Source organism: Spea bombifrons, chromosome 5, assembly GCF_027358695.1.
Source record: "Spea bombifrons isolate aSpeBom1 chromosome 5, aSpeBom1.2.pri, whole genome shotgun sequence".
NCBI lineage: Eukaryota > Metazoa > Chordata > Amphibia > Anura > Pelobatidae > Spea > Spea bombifrons.
This window is the reverse complement of record NC_071091.1, coordinates 76,980,215-76,999,644: the sequence shown is the minus strand read 5'-3', so window position 1 is coordinate 76,999,644 and position 19,430 is coordinate 76,980,215. Positions and strand designations below refer to the sequence as shown.

General features: G+C 38.1%; 1 protein-coding gene across 1 annotated transcript in view; it reads right to left on the bottom strand.

The window, feature by feature from the left end:
• Window positions 1-4,498: 4,498 nt before the first annotated feature.
• The window catches only part of LOC128497709 (laminin subunit alpha-1-like), a 46,836-nt gene continuing 31,904 nt past the window's right edge, over window positions 4,499-19,430 (bottom strand). Inside the window, 16 exon segments of the mRNA XM_053467870.1 lie at window positions 4,499-4,659; window positions 5,732-5,954; window positions 8,636-8,769; window positions 9,365-9,518; window positions 9,796-9,954; window positions 10,600-10,789; window positions 11,762-11,877; window positions 12,469-12,649; window positions 13,008-13,196; window positions 13,503-13,654; window positions 14,305-14,475; window positions 14,856-14,970; window positions 15,317-15,458; window positions 15,623-15,767; window positions 16,094-16,244; window positions 18,053-18,177. Of these exon segments, the coding sequence (XP_053323845.1) occupies window positions 4,499-4,659; window positions 5,732-5,954; window positions 8,636-8,769; window positions 9,365-9,518; window positions 9,796-9,954; window positions 10,600-10,789; window positions 11,762-11,877; window positions 12,469-12,649; window positions 13,008-13,196; window positions 13,503-13,654; window positions 14,305-14,475; window positions 14,856-14,970; window positions 15,317-15,458; window positions 15,623-15,767; window positions 16,094-16,244; window positions 18,053-18,177 (2,508 nt within the window).

The following is a 19,430-nucleotide window of genomic DNA, read 5'->3' as shown; positions in this document are numbered from 1 at the left end:
GAAAACTGTTACGTCCCAGAAACTGCCACGCAAACTATATATTTAGATCTTCTATAACATAAGCTGGTTGGGACCTAATGAGTATCCGTATATCTATGATGATGGTATATTTTCTCTTTCGGTGAAATAGAATTTGAGCCCCTATTTAAAAAAATGTGTTAGACCATATATACAGCCTATACTATCCCTTTAAAACATTGGATATCATGCACATTTCACTACGATAGAAGGAATTCACTTTATGAAAGAAGAGTATATGTCGCTGTCCTTGAATGACATGAAGCAGGAAAAATGACCTGGGTATCTTCCTAAAATAAGTGTCTCTGTTTATTTCTATTTTGGGATGTAGACATTCTTAAAGGTTCCAACAACTTAGCTCAAAACAGCTGATGTTCCATTTGTTAAAGGATTATGTTCCTTTAGAGATGAGACCGAGGCAACGATTCTTAAAGAACTTTCCAACGATGTCTGGAATGCGACATCATTTTTATGGCTTTCTATGAAAGTAACACCCCTGAGGTCTGGAATATTTTTATATGTTCAGGTGATTGAACATAAAATAAATGCCATAAGGTTTGTCAATACACAAGTTATTACTTCTTTCTTACCATTCACCATTTTTTTCTCCCCGCTTAACCCTTTTATTCCCTTTTCTCCCCGATCATAACCCCCTCTCTCTGGAGCCAACTGTTGACATAAGAATTAACTTGATTGATCTTTAGTTTTTTTTCACTGCCAGTGATGAATGAACTCATTGCATGTGTTAGGTATTGTGTATAATCAATGTATACAACAAAGTTAATGTTATGAAATAATATGTTAGCTATTAACAATAAACTCTGACTTTCTACGGAAACAAGGAAGGGTAGGAGTTGGTGCATTTTTATAACTTACTGTTGTCACATAATGTTTGTCTTCTGTGTTAAAATAAATTTCCAATATATGAGTTTCCATGTGGGTTATGTACTAACAATAACATTCTGCCATGTTGGTACGCGTCGCTGTGGTTTTATTGCTTCTAAGTTCTATGAAGTACCAGTACCCAGGAAACATTCTGAGCCCATAAGGGAAACAACAGTAGAGAAAATGGATTTGGATCAACAACATGAAACAAAACATGCAACAAACATTTATTTAGCCTGTGGCTTCAACGTTATCAAGTTAGTACCAAGGAAAAGTCATTTAGAAAACAGTAGTACATACTTCTGGTAAGGTTAAGTGTCCTGAAGCTACCATGTATAGTCCACGTCCATGTATAGACCACGCAGACATTCTGTTACTGAATTCCCTTTTATTAAGGCTCACATCAGACGTGTAACACAGTTGCTGCCTTAAGGACTAAAGGATTTTTTGCACTTTAGCTACCTGGTTTTCAAACATAATCCTCTCTCATTTAATTTAACTACACAAGTAGTATATCATTTGATCAGAGAAGGCTTTCAATTGTTTGGGAGTCTCATTTGGGTGAAAATGCAGTGCAGTCTCATTGATTTAGTTATTTGGTAAGCAATATAGCCATGAAAAATTAGATAGGACTTGTCAAACTTGGGGTAAGCAATATATGGCCGTATAGCCATGTAAAATGTACAGATATCCACACAAGATGGGGTTCCATTTTATTTTATGTAAGACATAGACTGGGCTGTTCCTCTAATATTCACTAATCCTCTAATGTACTCTAATGTCTCTGTATACTAACTAAATCGATGCATCTGTTGTGACAATTTCAGTTACACAGGTTGTAAATGTGTTTGTGAGGGCTAAGGACTAAGCTCTGTACCCCTGCCAAGCCATCATCTGGTGGTCTAGATGGCAGATGGCTATTACTCTTGTTATTATATATTCTGGCATGCATGTTGTTTTACATTCATGCTTCTGCTTCAGCCACAGAAGTTGTTATGACCACCTGGTCACCACAGCCCAAGAGCCACCTTGTGGTGCTCAGCTTCGGAGCATTGCAAGGTGGTCATATTGATTTTACAGCTCCCTGGGCTGGTCAAAGGAGATCAGAGGATCTTCTCAACTGCTCCTCAGCACCCTTAGCATAAGAGAATTATTATGTAAATATAAATCAAATCAATATTCGGTGTAACCTCCCCTGCCTTCAAAACATCATCAATTCTTCCAAAAATCTTGAAGAACTAACCCCTCTTCAGGCACAGACTTCGGCAGATTCAGGCAGCCTCCGTTGCTTCTCTCTCTATATATGTAATCCAAAACAGACTTGTTGATGTCGCAATGAGGGCTCTTGGGGGGGCATGCCATCACTTCCAGGACTCCTTTCTTCTTCTTTACACTGAAGATAGTCATTCAGCATATGTCTTGGCTGTATGTTTGGGGTCATTGTTATGCTGCACAATGAATTTGGGGCCTCCCTGATGGTATTGCATGGTTGATTCATGTCTGCCTGCACTTTTCAGCATTGAGGAGACCATTAATTCTGACCAAATCACCAATTTCACTTCAGAAGTGCAGCCACAAAGCTGCAAGAAACTTCCACCATGCGTCGCTGTAGCCTACAAACACGCATACTTGTACCTCTCTCCAGCCCTTTGGTGAACAAACTGCCTCCTGCTACAGTTTTTCAGTCGCTTGGCGGCACTACTGAACATCTTCCCATTACAAAGGGAAGAAAGCATGTGTCTTTCAGCTGTAGCTCTACAAAAACCGACATATAATTCTCCATGACTACATCCGGGTTGGGACAAACACATACCAACCTTGCAAAGTCTGACCCTGATTTTTGTTGCTAATTTTCAAAATTAAACATACTGGAAATTGCCTTTATTTTAAAATGAAAGGAAAATCACCAATCGGAGGGTACTAAATTGATATATCCATGCTACCGTAAACACCAGTGTCGCCGGCCACAGGTTCTGTATCATTCAGATTACCTGAAAATTGCAACAATGCACAGTATGCACTTACAACCAAAGGTTTTATTGCTGTATAACGCCATTAAAATTGGCTCAAGGCAGTAAGAGCAAAATGCTAGTAAAATTGCATGACACTGGTTATAAATCAATTATACAGTGTGTGTATATATATATATATATATATATATATATATATATATATATATATATATATAGGGGGCATGTGTGTATAAAGTGCTCCTGTAAAAAGGGCTCATGTGTCAGTATATAGTTGTAGCATTCCTCTGTATAAGGGCACATGTGCCTGTATATAGAATTATAGGAGGTATGGAGCAGAGGTAATGATCGGATATAAGGCAGCGTAGTTACTATGTGGGAGAGGTAGGCATCATTCCGATACAGAGGAGCGGGTGTTTGAATAAGGAGAGGGGTAAGGTTCCAGTACGGGGCAGGAGAGAGATAAGGATTGGTGGATTGGTAAGGGTTGCAGAGCTCAGGTATGGGGCAGAAGAGGGGGTAGTAAAGCCCCGATACAAGGCAGGGGGTGGTAATGCTCCAGTACAGTGATGGGGAAGTCTGATGCGGGGCAATGCTCTTATTCTGTGGGCTGAGGTATAGCACAGCTCGCTGTTTCTATATAGCACAGTCAGTATAATGCCCCCACACAATGGCTGGGCTAAGGCCGCTTCTCACTGGCTGTGACCCATGATATAATCTGAAAATTAGTAAATTAAACTAAAAAATAACATTGTCCAATGGGACACCATTGTTGCAGTTCTCAAAAATATGTATTAAGAATATCTATTAATATGGAATCTGCAATACTTTTTAGTGTTATAGCTGCAAAACTTGGATATTAAGTATTTATGTTTTGGAATTCATTGTAAATCGGATGCACAGTCTAAGTTAGTTATGAATAAATAGCAGATACAGCTTTGTTGTTTATGCAGAGAGGGTAATAAAAATCAAAGCTATCAGTCATTATTTTTAAAGAAGTCATGCGTATTTTATTGTAAATCATTTTGAGAAATGTTTGCATTTTAACAGCTCTTAAAACAATTAGCACTGAGCAAAAACAAAATACTGTCAGATTCTCAGCAGCAAACGTATAAAGACAAAAATATTTCAATTTACTGCTATCCTACTGGAGGTATTTGTTGTATTTTTCCTCAAAAAAAAATTAAATTGCTAAAACTTTAAGAAAAAGTTCCTGAGTTGGAAATATGAATTAAAAAGTTTTGGAGCACCATTGAGAAAATGGGGTAACAGTTAATAAAAAAGATATATTTTCACATTAGATCAAAACTGCCACCCAAGGTCCTATGGCAAGGAGACAGGCCCCAAATGCTTTACCGTGTTCTTAGAAGACCTGGGAAATTCAGGGGTTTTGTGTACTGAATAACAGATTAAATAGGCTCTGTGTCCCTGTATCACCCAATACGTGTTTATATTTCAGATGGTGTCGTTGGCAGCACTTTGTGAGCTAATATTACTTCATGCTGTTACTTAAAGAGCTGGTTCCAAACCTACTTTGAGAATAACAGCATGGAAGTATAGACCTCCTCTACTTGATAACATCTTGTTCGATGAATGTATATGTAGGAGATATGTCTCTGTCCTGTTTATTGTTCTGTTCCAGGACAGGAATGAGGAAAGACTCCGCGCATTTCAAAGGCTTTGCTGAAATCACTGGCTTCGGTCTGCGTGCCCTTCACCAGTTTCATGTTGCGTATGCATCCGTGGAATGAGGTCTGGCTGGTCAAGCAGTTTTGCTTCACATCAGCTACATACGAGGGGAAAAAAACAAAGAAAAAGAGTGTCAATGTTTGTTTTCATTCCATTCTGTGCACCTTTGGGGACAGTTGTGGGGAAGCTGACATAGTTGTCAAAGGTGTTCCTTTGACAACTATGTCAGCTTTTGTGTACATATATTTCACTGTATATTATCTGTAACAAAAAAAACTGATAAATCAGGAGGGCCATGCTCACAATTAATTTTTATAATTTTGTATTTATTTATATATTATATATAATATGTTTTCCAATTTATCAAACAAATCATAAATTAAAAGTAGGTCCTTTCGAATATGGCTTTGGCTGTGATATGGATATTCATCAATGTATCAATGTAATAGCAGATTTAATAGCTTTCTGTAAGCAGTAAAAGGGATAGAACAAGGAGCCGGATACAGTGAAGCACAGCATTCACTTTAACAAAGCGCCGGCACACAGAATTTCATGGTGAATGTTTTCCCTTAATAACTTGATATAACTTTAAAATGAGGACTGGAAGAGTTAAAACAAATGGAGCTTGCAATTATTACATTAACCTGTGATCCTGGAAGTTGTTTATACATCTTACTTACATTCCTACTATTAGTGACTCAAACTTCCTTCCCCATGGCTTTATGTTTTCACAGCGCCTCGCCTTATTTAATTAAGTAGACACAACACTGGTGACGTGATGGAGCCAACACTATTTTACATTGCATTTTAAATGTTTGGAGACATATCGTTTTATATTTAGCTTACAAACGGAGATCATTTTGAGGTATCGTACGCCTGTATATGTAAATATATGTATAAGGATGTTGGCTTTGATAACAAAGTAATAAATAAAATACATTCTAGTTGTGTCGGCTGTGGCAAAAGCGGGCTTTAAGTAATGATATACAAATACGAAAGTTTAAAGGTGTAAAAACTGAGGTCTCAATTGACCTTACCGAGAAGGTGTTAGATAAGTCTAAGATAAGCTATCCTAAATCTAAGACAAGACCACAGACACATTAGTCAATGAGTCAGGGGATACTCTAACCAGAAATAATTCTTTGAAGTTTACATTAAATTGCTCTTACCCGGATAGCCTCCAACATAAATCGGATTGTTAGTGTCTGCAGAGGTTGACTGGACATGTGGGCTCTCTGCATTCACAACATTTCCATCCACCGTAAGGACAATGCGATGTTTAATTTTACTGGCCTGAAGCTTATGCCACTTGCCATCACATAAAGAGCTGGGGCTCTCTGGCTTGTAGACTGCTGTTATTCTGCCGGCACCATTATTAACATGGAACAAAACCTGTCAAAATAGAACGCAATGATTAAATCAGTTCTGGTCATATAGTTAATATTATCATTTCAAGATCATCCTTTTGATGGTACAGACCACTCTTCTCCTGATGCCTTGATGGTCTGCACTCTAGCAGAGACAAGAGGCACTGGGTCATCATAACCAGGCTCCCTTGGTCTCTGTGTAGACCTCCACTGAAGGAGGAGAAAAGAGATACTTGCCACTGAATTCACAGATCCTCCTACTCCACAATATAAATTATGTACATGAGTCTTTGGATCCCATTATAATGTCTCTGGTTTCGCTTTTGTGACACTACTCATCTGTTGCAGTTGTGTGTGCTCATGAAGTAGACAACAGGGCAGTGTGCTTAATCAGCCCATTAGAATACGTCATCACATACTTGTTGTTGTCCACTATTCATTCAACATAGGGCTAAACGTTATGTGTATGCAGATATACCATGGGTCTCTTGTGGAACTGAGATACCGTGTCAAGACAAGGTGTGAGTCTCTGGCTGGAATTAGGACAATATGGTATAAAGCCCAACGGACTGTCACCATCAAAATGTTTACATAACCTGACAGGAAGAGCATTGTCCCCAAGACTCCTGGCTTTGTTATTGTTATTTTTAGGTGACAATATTTAGCAACATTTCCAACCCCAACATCCATGACTCTGGCAAAGAGCAGTGGCTGTAGGTGGTTTCAATAGGGCTGAAACAACTAATCGATAAAATCAATAATAATCGATTATGAAAATCGTTGGCAACGAATTTCATCATCGATTAATCAAATCGATTTTTATCTCCTTATAATAATCCGATCTCAAACAGAGATCGGATTATAACACCGGAATCCAGATCCCCCGCAACGCTGCAGGAGACCTGGATTCCCCTCACTGTCGGCCGGTCTCTCACTTCCGTCTCTCTCCCCCCTCCCATACACCCCTCTGACTCCTCCCCCTCCCATACGTCACTCTGCCTCTCTCCCAGCTCCGTTACTGACAGTAACGGAGGCTGTCTGTGCGATGCAGACCCCCACCAGCTGACAGAGAGGATGATTCTCTGTCAGCCTGTGAGTGTCTGCATCGCACAGACAGCCTCCGTTACTGCACTTCACTTACACTGTGGCTTCTATGAAGCTGCAGTGAAAGTCCTTGTCTAGTGAAGATCCGTTGCTGACAGGAGGCAGAGTGGAGTATGGGAGGGGGAGGAGGCAGAATGGAGTATGGGAGGGAGAGGAGGCAGAGTGGAGTATGGGAGGGGGAGGAGGCAGAGTGGAGTATAGGAGGGGGAGGAGCCAGAGTGGAGTATGGGAGGGGGAGGGGCCAGAGTGGTGTATGGGAGGGGGGAGGAGGCAGAGTAAAGTATGGGAGGGGGGAGGAGGCAAAGTGGTGTATGGGAGGGGGAGGAGGCAAAGTGATGTATGGGAGGGGGAGGAGGCAGAGTGGTGTATGGGAGGGAGAGGAGCCAGAGTGGTGTACAGGAGGGGGAAGAGCCAGAGTGGTGTATGGGAGGGAGAGGAGCCAGAGTGGTGTATGGGAGGGGGAGGAGCCAAAGTTGTGTATGGGTGAGTTATAGTGGTGTATGGGGGGTATTATGAATTTCAGGGCATATAGGGGATATAAGGCATATCGATATTAGCATATCAGGGGGTCATAAAACATCTGGTAAAAGGTATATCGGGGGCTCAGTTGCATATCACTGGCATATAAGGAGTATAAGGCATATCAGGGGCACAGTGGCATATCAGGGGGCACAGTGGAATCTGGCATATAAGAGGCATTTATGGGGGCAGAGTGGCAAGCTGGGGGTCTGATGTGCATAACCGGGGGCAGTTTGGTAAATAAAAAAAATTTAAACAAGGCTTTTTTTCTCATAGTTATTATTAAATATGAAAAATAGTTAACATATGAATTAATATTTACTAATAACTTTGTATTAAAACCTAGTTTGAGAAACACCGTTCTTGTAGCTTTTATTATTATGTCAGTAAAATAAGAAGGTGAATAGAGAGAGGCCATTGCAATAAAGAGATGAAAGTGTAAATTGTACGTTTTTTATTACATTATTTTAAATTTAAAAAATTGCATTTTTTTATCCGATTAATCGAAAAAAATAATCGGCCAACTAATCGATTATTAAAATAATCGTTAGTTGCAGCCCTAGGTTTCAATAAATTAATTTACTTATGCTAAAGTATGTGACAGTTCCCCCTTAAAGTATCACACTAGATGGATCTATTGGAGACACCATGGATGATGCCTTTTAGGGGCAAGGAAGAAATGGTCTGAGAAAAAAGTAAACCCATTTGTAAGATGAGGTAAACATCCTCCTCTCGGAGGGTGGATCTGTGTGCATTACACACTTGCATCCATCAGCAAAATCACAGGCAGAATGTATTTCCTACAAAGCATTAAAAAATGTAGAAATGAGCTGGAAGATGTCAAGGATGTGCTACGTCCTTGGCAGGAAACATTTGAGAATCAACAAACTCATCTCATTTGTCTATGTTTTACAAAAACTGTTTAGCGTTTAATTAAAATGAAACACATTATAGGACATTTCAAGGTTTATAACCTCAGTGTTTTCTTATGCATATTTGATTCCTAGAATTCTGTCACTATACAGTTATAATTACATTTCTGATGTCAAAAGCATACACAAAGGACAGCCAAAAGATGCTTACCTTGCCATGTATGATTTCCAGGCCAATGGCATCAACTTTTGCGCTGCTAATTCCAAGAAGAACACCGTTCATCTGTGTAGTGCGGAACTCGAGAGACACGTTTACGTCTGAGCGGACTTTGTACCCCTCTTTAACTACAAACCAAAGATTTATAACGTGTATATTAATTATATACTTGTAGGTTCCTCAGCAAGCAATACTTTTATTGAATTTTTAAAACAAAAGAACTCTACATTTATTGTAATGCTTACTGTAACAGATCATTGTAAAGAATCAGATATTTTCTAAGAGAAAGGATGCATCATATGTGATGACCATACCTGATATGTTAATTCTTTAATAGACCATAGTGCAGATTTTATGTAGTGACACACCAGATGTGTTCACCAAATGACTAATACCAGTCCTTGTGGAAACCTTGACCTGTCATTATTTAAACATATATCTAATTAAGTCACCTGCATTCAAGCAGGGATATCAATCAAAACATACTGGTAGTAAAAGCACCAATTGGGAGTCTAATTTGGTTTATTGGAAATTATGTTAATATCAGCTTTATTATAGTATTAAAGTTATAGAGTTTGATCTAGAAACAGTAAGTGTTCACAATAATTATTATTTCTTAAAACCATGATTTAACCATAATTAAACCCGATAGGAACATACAAACCTATTAAGTGTGAAAAGGTGCTTAGTATGCACAGTAAGTGCTATTCAAGTCATATTTACCAAGGGCAGCAAATCCAGTTCCATCAAAGTAAGTTCCCTCTTGGACGGATGCGTAGCACTTATTTACTGCGTGTATGGAGATAGCGCTCTCCTTATCCAGTTGTTTGTTATTAATGGCAACTTTGCCAATGCATGCTGGGACACTGTGTGTGATCTAAATGAAAGAGAGAATGACGGCTAATTAGTACATTGCCACCTCTTGTTAGCAGCCATTTGGCCACAACTGTTTTCATTCCGAGACAAAACAAGCAACCAAGTGCACAGAAATAGAATTTGAGGGAATTTGGCTTATCTGCCTGTCCATCTTTTTCTACCTACAGTCAGTCCTCAAACTGTACTTGGCCATCAATAGCCTGATAGCATGTGCAATATAATATATATAATATATTTTTGTCTCCAAAGTTTTGTTTCAATACAAGCAGTTTACTTACATTCCCAATGCTCTTCGCTGTATAGTCTAGTGGAAGCCCACCAAGATAAAGCTTCCCTTCCACATCCAAAGTATTGCTGTCCCCTGGAGCACTAACTGATGCTGATTCCTGACCATCAATAGTAATCGTACCTTTTCTTTTATAATATTCTGTTATTACCTGAAAAAAACAGATGGCTGTGACATATAATAATAAAGACAGGATACCAGATTGAGCAAAAAATTATATTTCCTAAATACTCTAATATACGTTCATATTCTTGCTTCTTAATATGCATTTCATATTAATGAATGTATTATAACAGTGTTGTGTGACTTCATTAAAGGGCCACTTCAGTCTGTACACTTACAAATATCACCACCAGTGCATCGACGAGCACTAATTCATTTTTGTTTGTTGAAATGATGATTTTCAGTATTATCTTTGCTGTATGGTGTCGATGAAAGATAGGCATAGAGACGGATTCTAATAACGAAATGATTGGCCATTGTGCAATAGATTAAAAAGGTGAAATAAACTAATGATGAGGCAGAGGTTTTCTTCTTTTGTAGGATATAACCAAACCTGGGAACTCTTGGTAATTTCCCAGGGAGTAAATGTGATCAAACGCTGGTCTCCGGCCTGCATATTGAATGCACACGTGAGAAAGCAGAGCCTTACCTAGAGACTTACTTAAACAGAGTTTTACTATAAGTTCCCAGGCATGGTTATAACTCAAATACCAGCTAGTTGAGATTTTTGGGGGTTGATAATGATAATTGTTCACATCTTAAGTAACTGAAAATATAAGCAGCAGTCACTTACTGTGTGCCACTTTCCATCATTAATAACAGCCGTATGGAAAGCCTGAGTCCGTCCTTTTCCCATATCAAATAAGAAATAAAGTTTCCCTTCATGAAGTTGAAGTGCAGCATAATCCATCTGGTTCTGGTGAGCCATATAGTAAATAAGACCACTGGTGGCATATGTCCTGAGAGTTATCTGTACAGAGAGTCTGGGAAAAAGAATTTTATTTAATTTCATATTTCTTTTTCAGAAATGACTATAAATTACCAGTTTTCCACTAATCCATGAAGGAGTATATACTTGGAATTTTATCAATTATTTCCATTAATAAGCAAAACATATTAAATAATATAAAAGCAGATTTAAAAGTGTATTGTAATCAGTTTGATTTTAGAACATTTTGTAATTACTATGATGTATTATACATCAGGTAGTGACATGTAGGTCACCGGCAGGAACTATATCTCCCACGATGCTCACGCAGCATCCTTAAATGAAAAGTCTAGTTTCCAAAATAGTTTTATTATTTCATTTTGCATTGACTCCAATGTATTTTACTGAAAATTAGGGCATACAACCTTTAGTGATAGGAGTTAACATATCTATCTCATTTAAGGCCTCTACTGACAACTGGACGCATTAGAATGCAAACATCATCATACTCAGAAGCAGTCTGATTGTCACTAACAAGCATGGGAGTTCTACTGCACATGTGCAAGAAGCATACTGCAGTATGAACCTTGCTCTCAGTAAAGGTGCTGGAGGAGGAGTTAAATGAAAAATAAAAACTTGAATAACTAAAGAATGTTTGCACAGTTCTGCATGCAGTAAAATGATATGGAGTCCATGCAAGATGCATTTAACATGGAAATAGGGCTGGAGTGCTTAGTCAAAGAAAATAATCTCATTTATTCCTAGCTTAGTATCATGGTAGTTGTGGTTTCTCAACAAAAGGAACTGTACAAGCCGGATACCCCTACCAAATAGAGCAAAATCAATTGATTAAAAAACATGACAAAATAACAAATCCATCAGTTGACGTGAAACTGTAACCTGAGCATATCACCATAAAGGTTTGTCGACATCTCTTTGAAAGTTATTATAACATGTTTACTTGTCTTGGAAAGTACATATGTTCTTAAATATTATATATTTATAATCAGCTTTACAATGTACTTACTTTCTTCTGACAGCTGATTGGTCAAAAGGCAGTACAATGTGGCTTCCCTGAGTGAGGCCAAACTGGTGAGCATCTGGCACATGGTCCGGCTTCATCTCCAGTGCACACTGCAATGGCTGCAGGCAAAAATGTCACTTTTATAGATATATTGATTTGACAAATAAATATAATATTAACTACATTTTCAAACACTTAAAATGCCTTAGCTTTTTAAAGGACAGGAGTTGTGAACTAACCAGTGGTGAGGATAAACTGGTAAAGGACCTAATATCTGTATGAAAAATAACGGTTTTATTAAAGCTACATTTTCTTAAAATAGATTTTACGGCATTGGTCCTAGAGGAGCAGCATACTCATGTAACAAGATGTAGACACACATGACCTTCTAGGGACCCCTGGAAACATTTTTACCCCACAACTTAGACTGCCATTTTTTATGGAACCTACGTATCAGCACCATGGTATAACACAAACCCTACTGTTCTTTCCGATGGGACACCGTCTACTAATAGATCAGTTGTTGCAGAGCTAGCTGACCCCTAGGAATTCTGGGCTTAGCTTCTGACCCTTTTTGCCACCCCCGAATGATAAACCACTGCCCCTGTTTGATTCAAAATTTACTGGAGTTGTTCATTCTTAATTTGCACGGAACTCATGGTTTTTAGAAAACCTTATTGAATGGGAATTTCTAGAATAGACTGTTTTACCTTAGTTACAAATGATTTCTGTATGGGGGTAGTTAATTTTCTCTCTGTGACAGGCTGAGCAGGCGTTGCAGTCGGCAGAACTTCCACTTCCAGCTGGGCAATGGATTTAGGCTTCTCTGACAGCATGCAGCTATCCATATGAACCCCCTCATATTTCAGGACATTGGTGAAATCCATCTGCCTTTATTGCAAAAGGGAAAATGTATTATTTTGTACAGTTTATTAGCAGTTTATTTTTTCCTTAAAAAGAGAATTAACACTTACATAAAACAGAGTACATAAACTAAACAAAAATAAAAGTTGAGATTATTTAAATATTTTATAAACTAAAATAAAAGTTGTTTAAATATTTTATAAGCTAAAATATATTTGTATAAATAAGTGTTGAGTTATTTTATTTAATTAAAAATATTGGTTAACATAAGCATTAAAACAGAACTCCCGCCATTGTTATTGCTGTTATCAGTTTAAAAATAAGTTATCTAAAGTTTTGTGCTTTTTTTGGATTAATGCATATTAGACAGTTTGATGAAACTTACTCCATATTTACAACCAGATTGCGTATACATCCGTAGAAAGACTGTCTTGTTTTGAGGGGGGCTGTACCCATTTTACCAGGGACGCCACCGACATAAAAATTGGAAGCATTTATAGAGATGGAATCGACAGATGGTCCGTTCATCTTCACCTCGGAAGGTTTTCCTTCATCCACTTGTACATTCACAAGTCTAAAAAAATAATGTCCAAATTGTCAATTCTGCCCACTTGACCCACTTGATAACTGAAGTCATAGAATGTATATTTTTCTCTAGCAAAGATTACAATATCTTAACATATTATAATTAACATATTAATTATAATAATTAACTTTATTTATGGAACTTTATTAAATTCCTAAAATTTTAAGAGGTTTCTATTATATCTTTCCCTTAAAATGTATCATTTGTCATATATGAAGAATATGAAACATTCCCTGATGCATCTTTCTACACTTTCTAGAGTTTATAATATAAACCTATATGTTTTGCAATTACCTCTTGTTCCGGATGACAATAATAGAGTGTTCTTGTCCATCACTAAAGGTTCCAGTAGGAGATTTGATGATGACCTTTCTTGTGCTGGCACCATCCACAGGGTTGATATGGAATTCAATATGTCCATTCACCAGCATTATAGCAAAGAATGGCTAAATGAAAATATATGGTTTTAAAATCTATATGTTAGTTCTGAGGGCTGAGATTCCCATCAAAGAGATACAAGCACATGGATAGTACTGATTTATATACATTCAAGGACCACATGAGGCCCTTGTCACGGAAGAATGTGCATGCAAATAAGGTTAACAATTATCACCTTTGCCTCTAATTGTTAACCTTATTTTGCATGCGCCTACCCAGAATCCCGTGTGGTTGTGGCAGCACCATGAGATTTCTGAGGGAAAAACAAGCCTCCTGGCTTGTCTGGTGTCTGTAGATGAGAGTTTAATAATACTTCTACTACCCCTTAAACCCTTAGGGGTTTCCATCACCTTTTACCCACCATAACTTATGTAATGGTTATATACATCATTATATACGGTCTAGTGCTAGTAACATTTTGATACACATGATATAAAAAGTACATTTACATTTATAGGACTCATCTTGCTTTTCAAGCAAACTACAGGTTAGCTGTTATAATAAAATATCTGCCCTTCTTTGGAGCTCTCTTTGTCCTGCAACAGGGACCAATCACCAAGCTCTGTAATTTTATAAAACCGTCATAAATCTGAATTATTTGTGTAAATATGTTTCATAAAATTATAATAATAATAATAATAATCATTTGATTACTCACCAAGAGAGCTTGCCTGTGACTGAGTTTTTCCGCTCCCTTGCCAAATCCAGCCACGATAATTCCAGATTCATTGAGTGTGGAGAACGATACCATTAGCTCTGATTCTGCTGCCAATGATACTGGCTGCATTTCCACGTAGCCATCTTTTAAAACGGTAATGCTACGAGTTGGCTACGGCAGGAGAAAAAGACACAAAAATACTTTAGTGGTTGGATTCAAAATCATTCACTCAGATTACAGTGGATTAAAAATTGTGGAGTCTCACAGATGCTATCAAATGAATAATAACATAAATAATAATATGCTTATTGGTTGATAGATATGCAACCGATAATCAGATTAAATGTACCTGATTGTAGATGCGGTAAGGTAAATGTATAAACTTCAGTTAATGCATCTATGATAACCTAAACTGTATTGAATTTAGTAAGTGAAGAAAAGCAGGAGTTTGTAGGAGAGCTGCGGTAAATAATATATGAGGTGACTTCTGAGACATTTCACTGATTATAATTGGCATTGCCTCATACAATTTGGATAGGAAGGTTTCTTACCTCCAGTTTACAGCCTTTTCTTACACCATAGGCATTTCTTAGCAAGTCAAAATTTGAGCGGGAAATCTCCAAGTTCTTTATACAGCCCACATAGGACCTGCTGCTAAGCTGTTTTCTAAAATCAAGAAAGATTTGCAATTGATGTGATAAAAACATAATGAACATGTTTGAAAATGTTTTAGATAAAGGATACTTTCTTTATACTAAGTTTGAATAATCTTCGTTGGCTTGAAGTAAAAATTTTCATAAAAATTGTGTGGTTGAGTTCCATAAAACACACATCTCTTCTAAGGGGAGCCATCATTAAAACATTTAATTTAGCTTTACTGCAAGATTCATCCTTTGGAAGATCAGCCTGGGATCAAATCATTTCTTCTTGTTTTCAAACAGATGTTTTATTTACTAATGCAGTTTATGTTCGTCCAAAAATCTACAAAGAAAATTATAACTAGACGTAATACCTAACACTCCTGGATCTGGGAAGTCCACCAATATAAATAGGATCCTTATCTGACCGGTTAAGGTCTGAAGCAACGCCTGGAGCTTCTCCTTGCTTGGTTTCTCTCTGGGTTGAGTTGTAGGAATCCATCACAGCCAGTATACCTTTGTCACAAGAGAACACATCGGTCTTAAAACGAAACTTCAAATACTTCACTAGTTGAAATGATCTACAACAAGTTCTTAGAGGCCCAAAAACTTTTAAAAAAGTGTCAAGGATGGCCACGACAGACACTTGACTGGTTTGTGTGTGTGAGCTTCAGCCGTACCTTGCTTCCTGTTGCGCTGGAAGGCTACTTTATGCCATGCTCCATCATTATAGCGTCCATCTGTCATCAGTATCAGAGGTCCTGATCCCAATTCGACAGATACTCTCAGTTTACCGTCCACCATTTCCATAGATAAATAATCTCGCTGATAAAACAAGAACGAAGTTTGATCAACTTTGTTGAACCATACTGAGCAGCTAAACACTAGGATGTTAAACTTATTTCACCTATGTGTCTACCAGTTAAATAAATTAGTTTAAAAAAGCGAACCTTGACTTATTCTAAACATCATCTGGGTATTGCTTTAAGGCTTGGGTTCATCAACAAGTAAACAGCTGGACCAAAAGCCAAGCACCAAAAAGCAAGGGATTAGCAAAAAAACATGTGTTTTCATTTTTAAATGATTAACTTTTAGAACGTAGAAAACAATAGCTGGAAAGAAATGAAAATAACTAAAGGGCAAGGTCTTACTGTTCCATTGGAAGCAAGATACAAAAGAAGGCCATTTGGAGCGAATGTTCGGAAATGGATAACTATCTGAGATGAAGTGGAACGAAGCGTCTTCTCTACAATAGAATATCCACTGCCGTCAAAATGGAAAGCAGTTTCTTCTTCTCGTGGGCTACAAATACAAAAGGGAAAATTTCAGTCAAGCCATATCGTGGTGGACAAATGCTGGCACTACAAGTGCCATTGAGATAACTAGTATATGATTAAGAATAGCATTGCAGGTGGATATATCACAATTAGGCAAGTTTAATACCGGTATATGATTTAACAAGGGGTAACAACATTTACTCATCTCCATGATAAAATCAAGTGTAATTATTAGCAGGGCTCTACCGGGGAGTTGAATTGGGCCAGACACAGGCACTTTAAGGCCAGCAGCCCATAAGTGACGTATGTATGCAGATGCAGGCTACACTCTTACACTGTCTCATGGTGCAGCTGCACATTAAAAGGCCAGATCTGGCATGCAAGTGGCAGTTAAGGTAAGTGACTGGCGACAGCTGGCACCGGCCAGCTGTATACCTGTTGACTTACTATAGCTATACTCATTGCAAACGACTATGACAAGCATGGAGCGTGTCCACGGTTTATGCTTTTATAGGAGTAACTATGTAACTATCTGGCATTATGTAGAACTTATTAATGCAAACAACTACATAACTAACATTTGGAATACACTAAGAACTTAGATCCCTGCAGAAGTTTTACGCCTTATAACGCTCTTGCTGGTCAATATAAATTGTAATATTGCCACCTGCTGGTATGAACGTGTCATAACTACTCACTCACAAACAGTGGTGTTACGAAGGGATGAATCCTACATTCATATAATTGACATTTGTAATATTTAGGGGTGTCCCATCACCCATTAATTTGCAGGACATATATATATACATTTTACTTGTGGCTGAGTACTGCTACCTTGCAGTATGTACTCATAGAACAGTTCAATAACCGATTTCATGTATCTGATTTTCAATTGTGGGTAGCATGTGAAAATCTACATAATTCTACATTGTAACGCATGCTGGACGCCCATTTTAGGAAGATTATCCGTTATATACATATGTCATGGCTAATGGCAGATGTGTGATTCTACATTGGAATTGGTTATTGCTTCTCCAAGAACTGCACAAAGGGAAAAATCAGCACGTGTTTAAAAAAAATCTTTGAAAATAAATAAGAAGTGATTACTAATAGTTATTTAGGACTTAGCATTAAAATACATAGCTAGGAAAAATATTCCTTGTAAACTAAAACAATTTACACATTTGCATATTTTAACACATTCCTAAAGCGTACCCACTTTTTATGAGAAAGTAATAAAATATGTTTTAGCCATGCTCTGTAGGAAAAAATAAAAATAGAATCAATGTGTCCATTTTTAGTGATTAAAGCTGGTATCTGTGTTAGAGGCGAGTACAATTTTCCATAAAAAGATAAAACCAAAAAAAAAAAAAAAAAAAATCTATAAAATCACGCTCTCTGCTTCCTGCAGGAATTCCAGCATCATTTAAATTTCCAGACGTGTAAAAACAGGTAGAAAACACTTTTCTTATAATTTTCCATATATTTAAATGTTTTCTATTTTGGTGTGAAACTGTGCCTCTAACAGTAATGATGGGCTGAACATGAAAAGAAACAGAATATCCTCCTGCAGCCACTTTTGGTTTAATAATAGTATGTCTGGCTTCTATCTGAATACCCATTATAGGTTTAGATGTCAATTTTTGCATTTTACATATTTATTTTGTTGACAAAATATTAAATAAACCAAATATATTTTATTTTATTAATTAGGGGGGGGGCAGAAGAGCTTCTCTAAAGAAGATAAGTGAGCTTACAAAACATACATTAGTAAAAGGTAGCATGGCAACAATATAGAAATAGCATTAATACTTTTAGGAAGCTAAATAATACCTTCCATAGCATCCACCACATTTGCCCTCTTTCTCAACATAGTTCCATAAACCAATGGAGTGCCCATTAAGGAACGCCTCGCCCATGCAACCTTTAAAATCTGTGGTCTTGACTGCTGTTGATTTCTAGGAAAGAAAAATACACTGATAATTAGCCATGGGATTTGTTTATACACGTTTTAATGTTATTTTAAAAATATATTTTCCTAACTATATCGGAAAGCAGAACCTCTCCTGATGTCTTTAGGCAGCCTACAGGTCTGTATCTAAGTGTGACAACATCAGGCAAGCCCTACATACTACCTATGGAATAATGCATACATATTTTAGGTAGAGGACATCAAAGGTCTGTCAAATGCCTGTTGAACAAACATGTTTTTGGACTATGTTCTAGCACACTTCTTTTTGACTCTGCTCAGACATCTTGAATGCATCCTAGGTTACAATGTCACAAAGATACTGATTTTGGCTTAAGCCAGTGTCTACATGCCAAGCTATATCTACTGATATGCTTAATATCCATGAGGAAGGGAGAAGGAGTGTGAACCAGAGGAGGGTTTGGGTTGCTCCAGGTTTCTGTACACCTATAAGATGGTTTTCCTAAATATAAAAATATATATATATATATATATATATATATATATATATATATACCGTATTGGCTCGGATATAGGCCGCCCCCGTATATAGGCCGCACCCTAAAAGTCTGGTGCTTTTTTAAAGAAAAAGTTTTTTTCTTTAAAAAAGCACCAAAAAAAAAAAAAAATGCTGCCACTCTGTCCCCCCTCCCCGAGATATGCTACCACTGTCCTCCCCCCCCGAGATACGCTACCACTGTCCTCCCTCCCCGAGATATGCTACCACTGTCCTCCTCCTCCCCCCCGAGATACGCTACCACTGCCCCCCCCCCCGAGATACGCTACCACTGTCCTCCCCCCCCCCGAGATACGCTACCACTGTCCTCCCCCCCGAGATATGCTACCACTGTCCTCCCTCCCCCCCCGAGATACGCTACCACTGTCCTCCCTCCCCGAGATATGCTACCACTGTCCCCCCCCCCCCCGAGATACGCTACCACTGTCCCCCCCCCACAGAGATATGCTACCACTGTCCTCCCCCCCCCGAGATACGCTACCACTGTCCCCCCCCCCCCCCGAGATATGCTGCCACTGTCCTCCTCTGCCCCCCCCCTCCTCGACTTACCGGAGCAGACTCCCGGGTGTCTTGCGGGGCCGGCGGGGGACATCTACGCAATACGCGTATGCAACTTCCGGTGCCGGTGCCGGTGCGGCCTATATTCGAGCCAATACGGTATATATATATATATATATATATATATATATATATATAAACACTTCTGTTTCACAATGATACAGCAA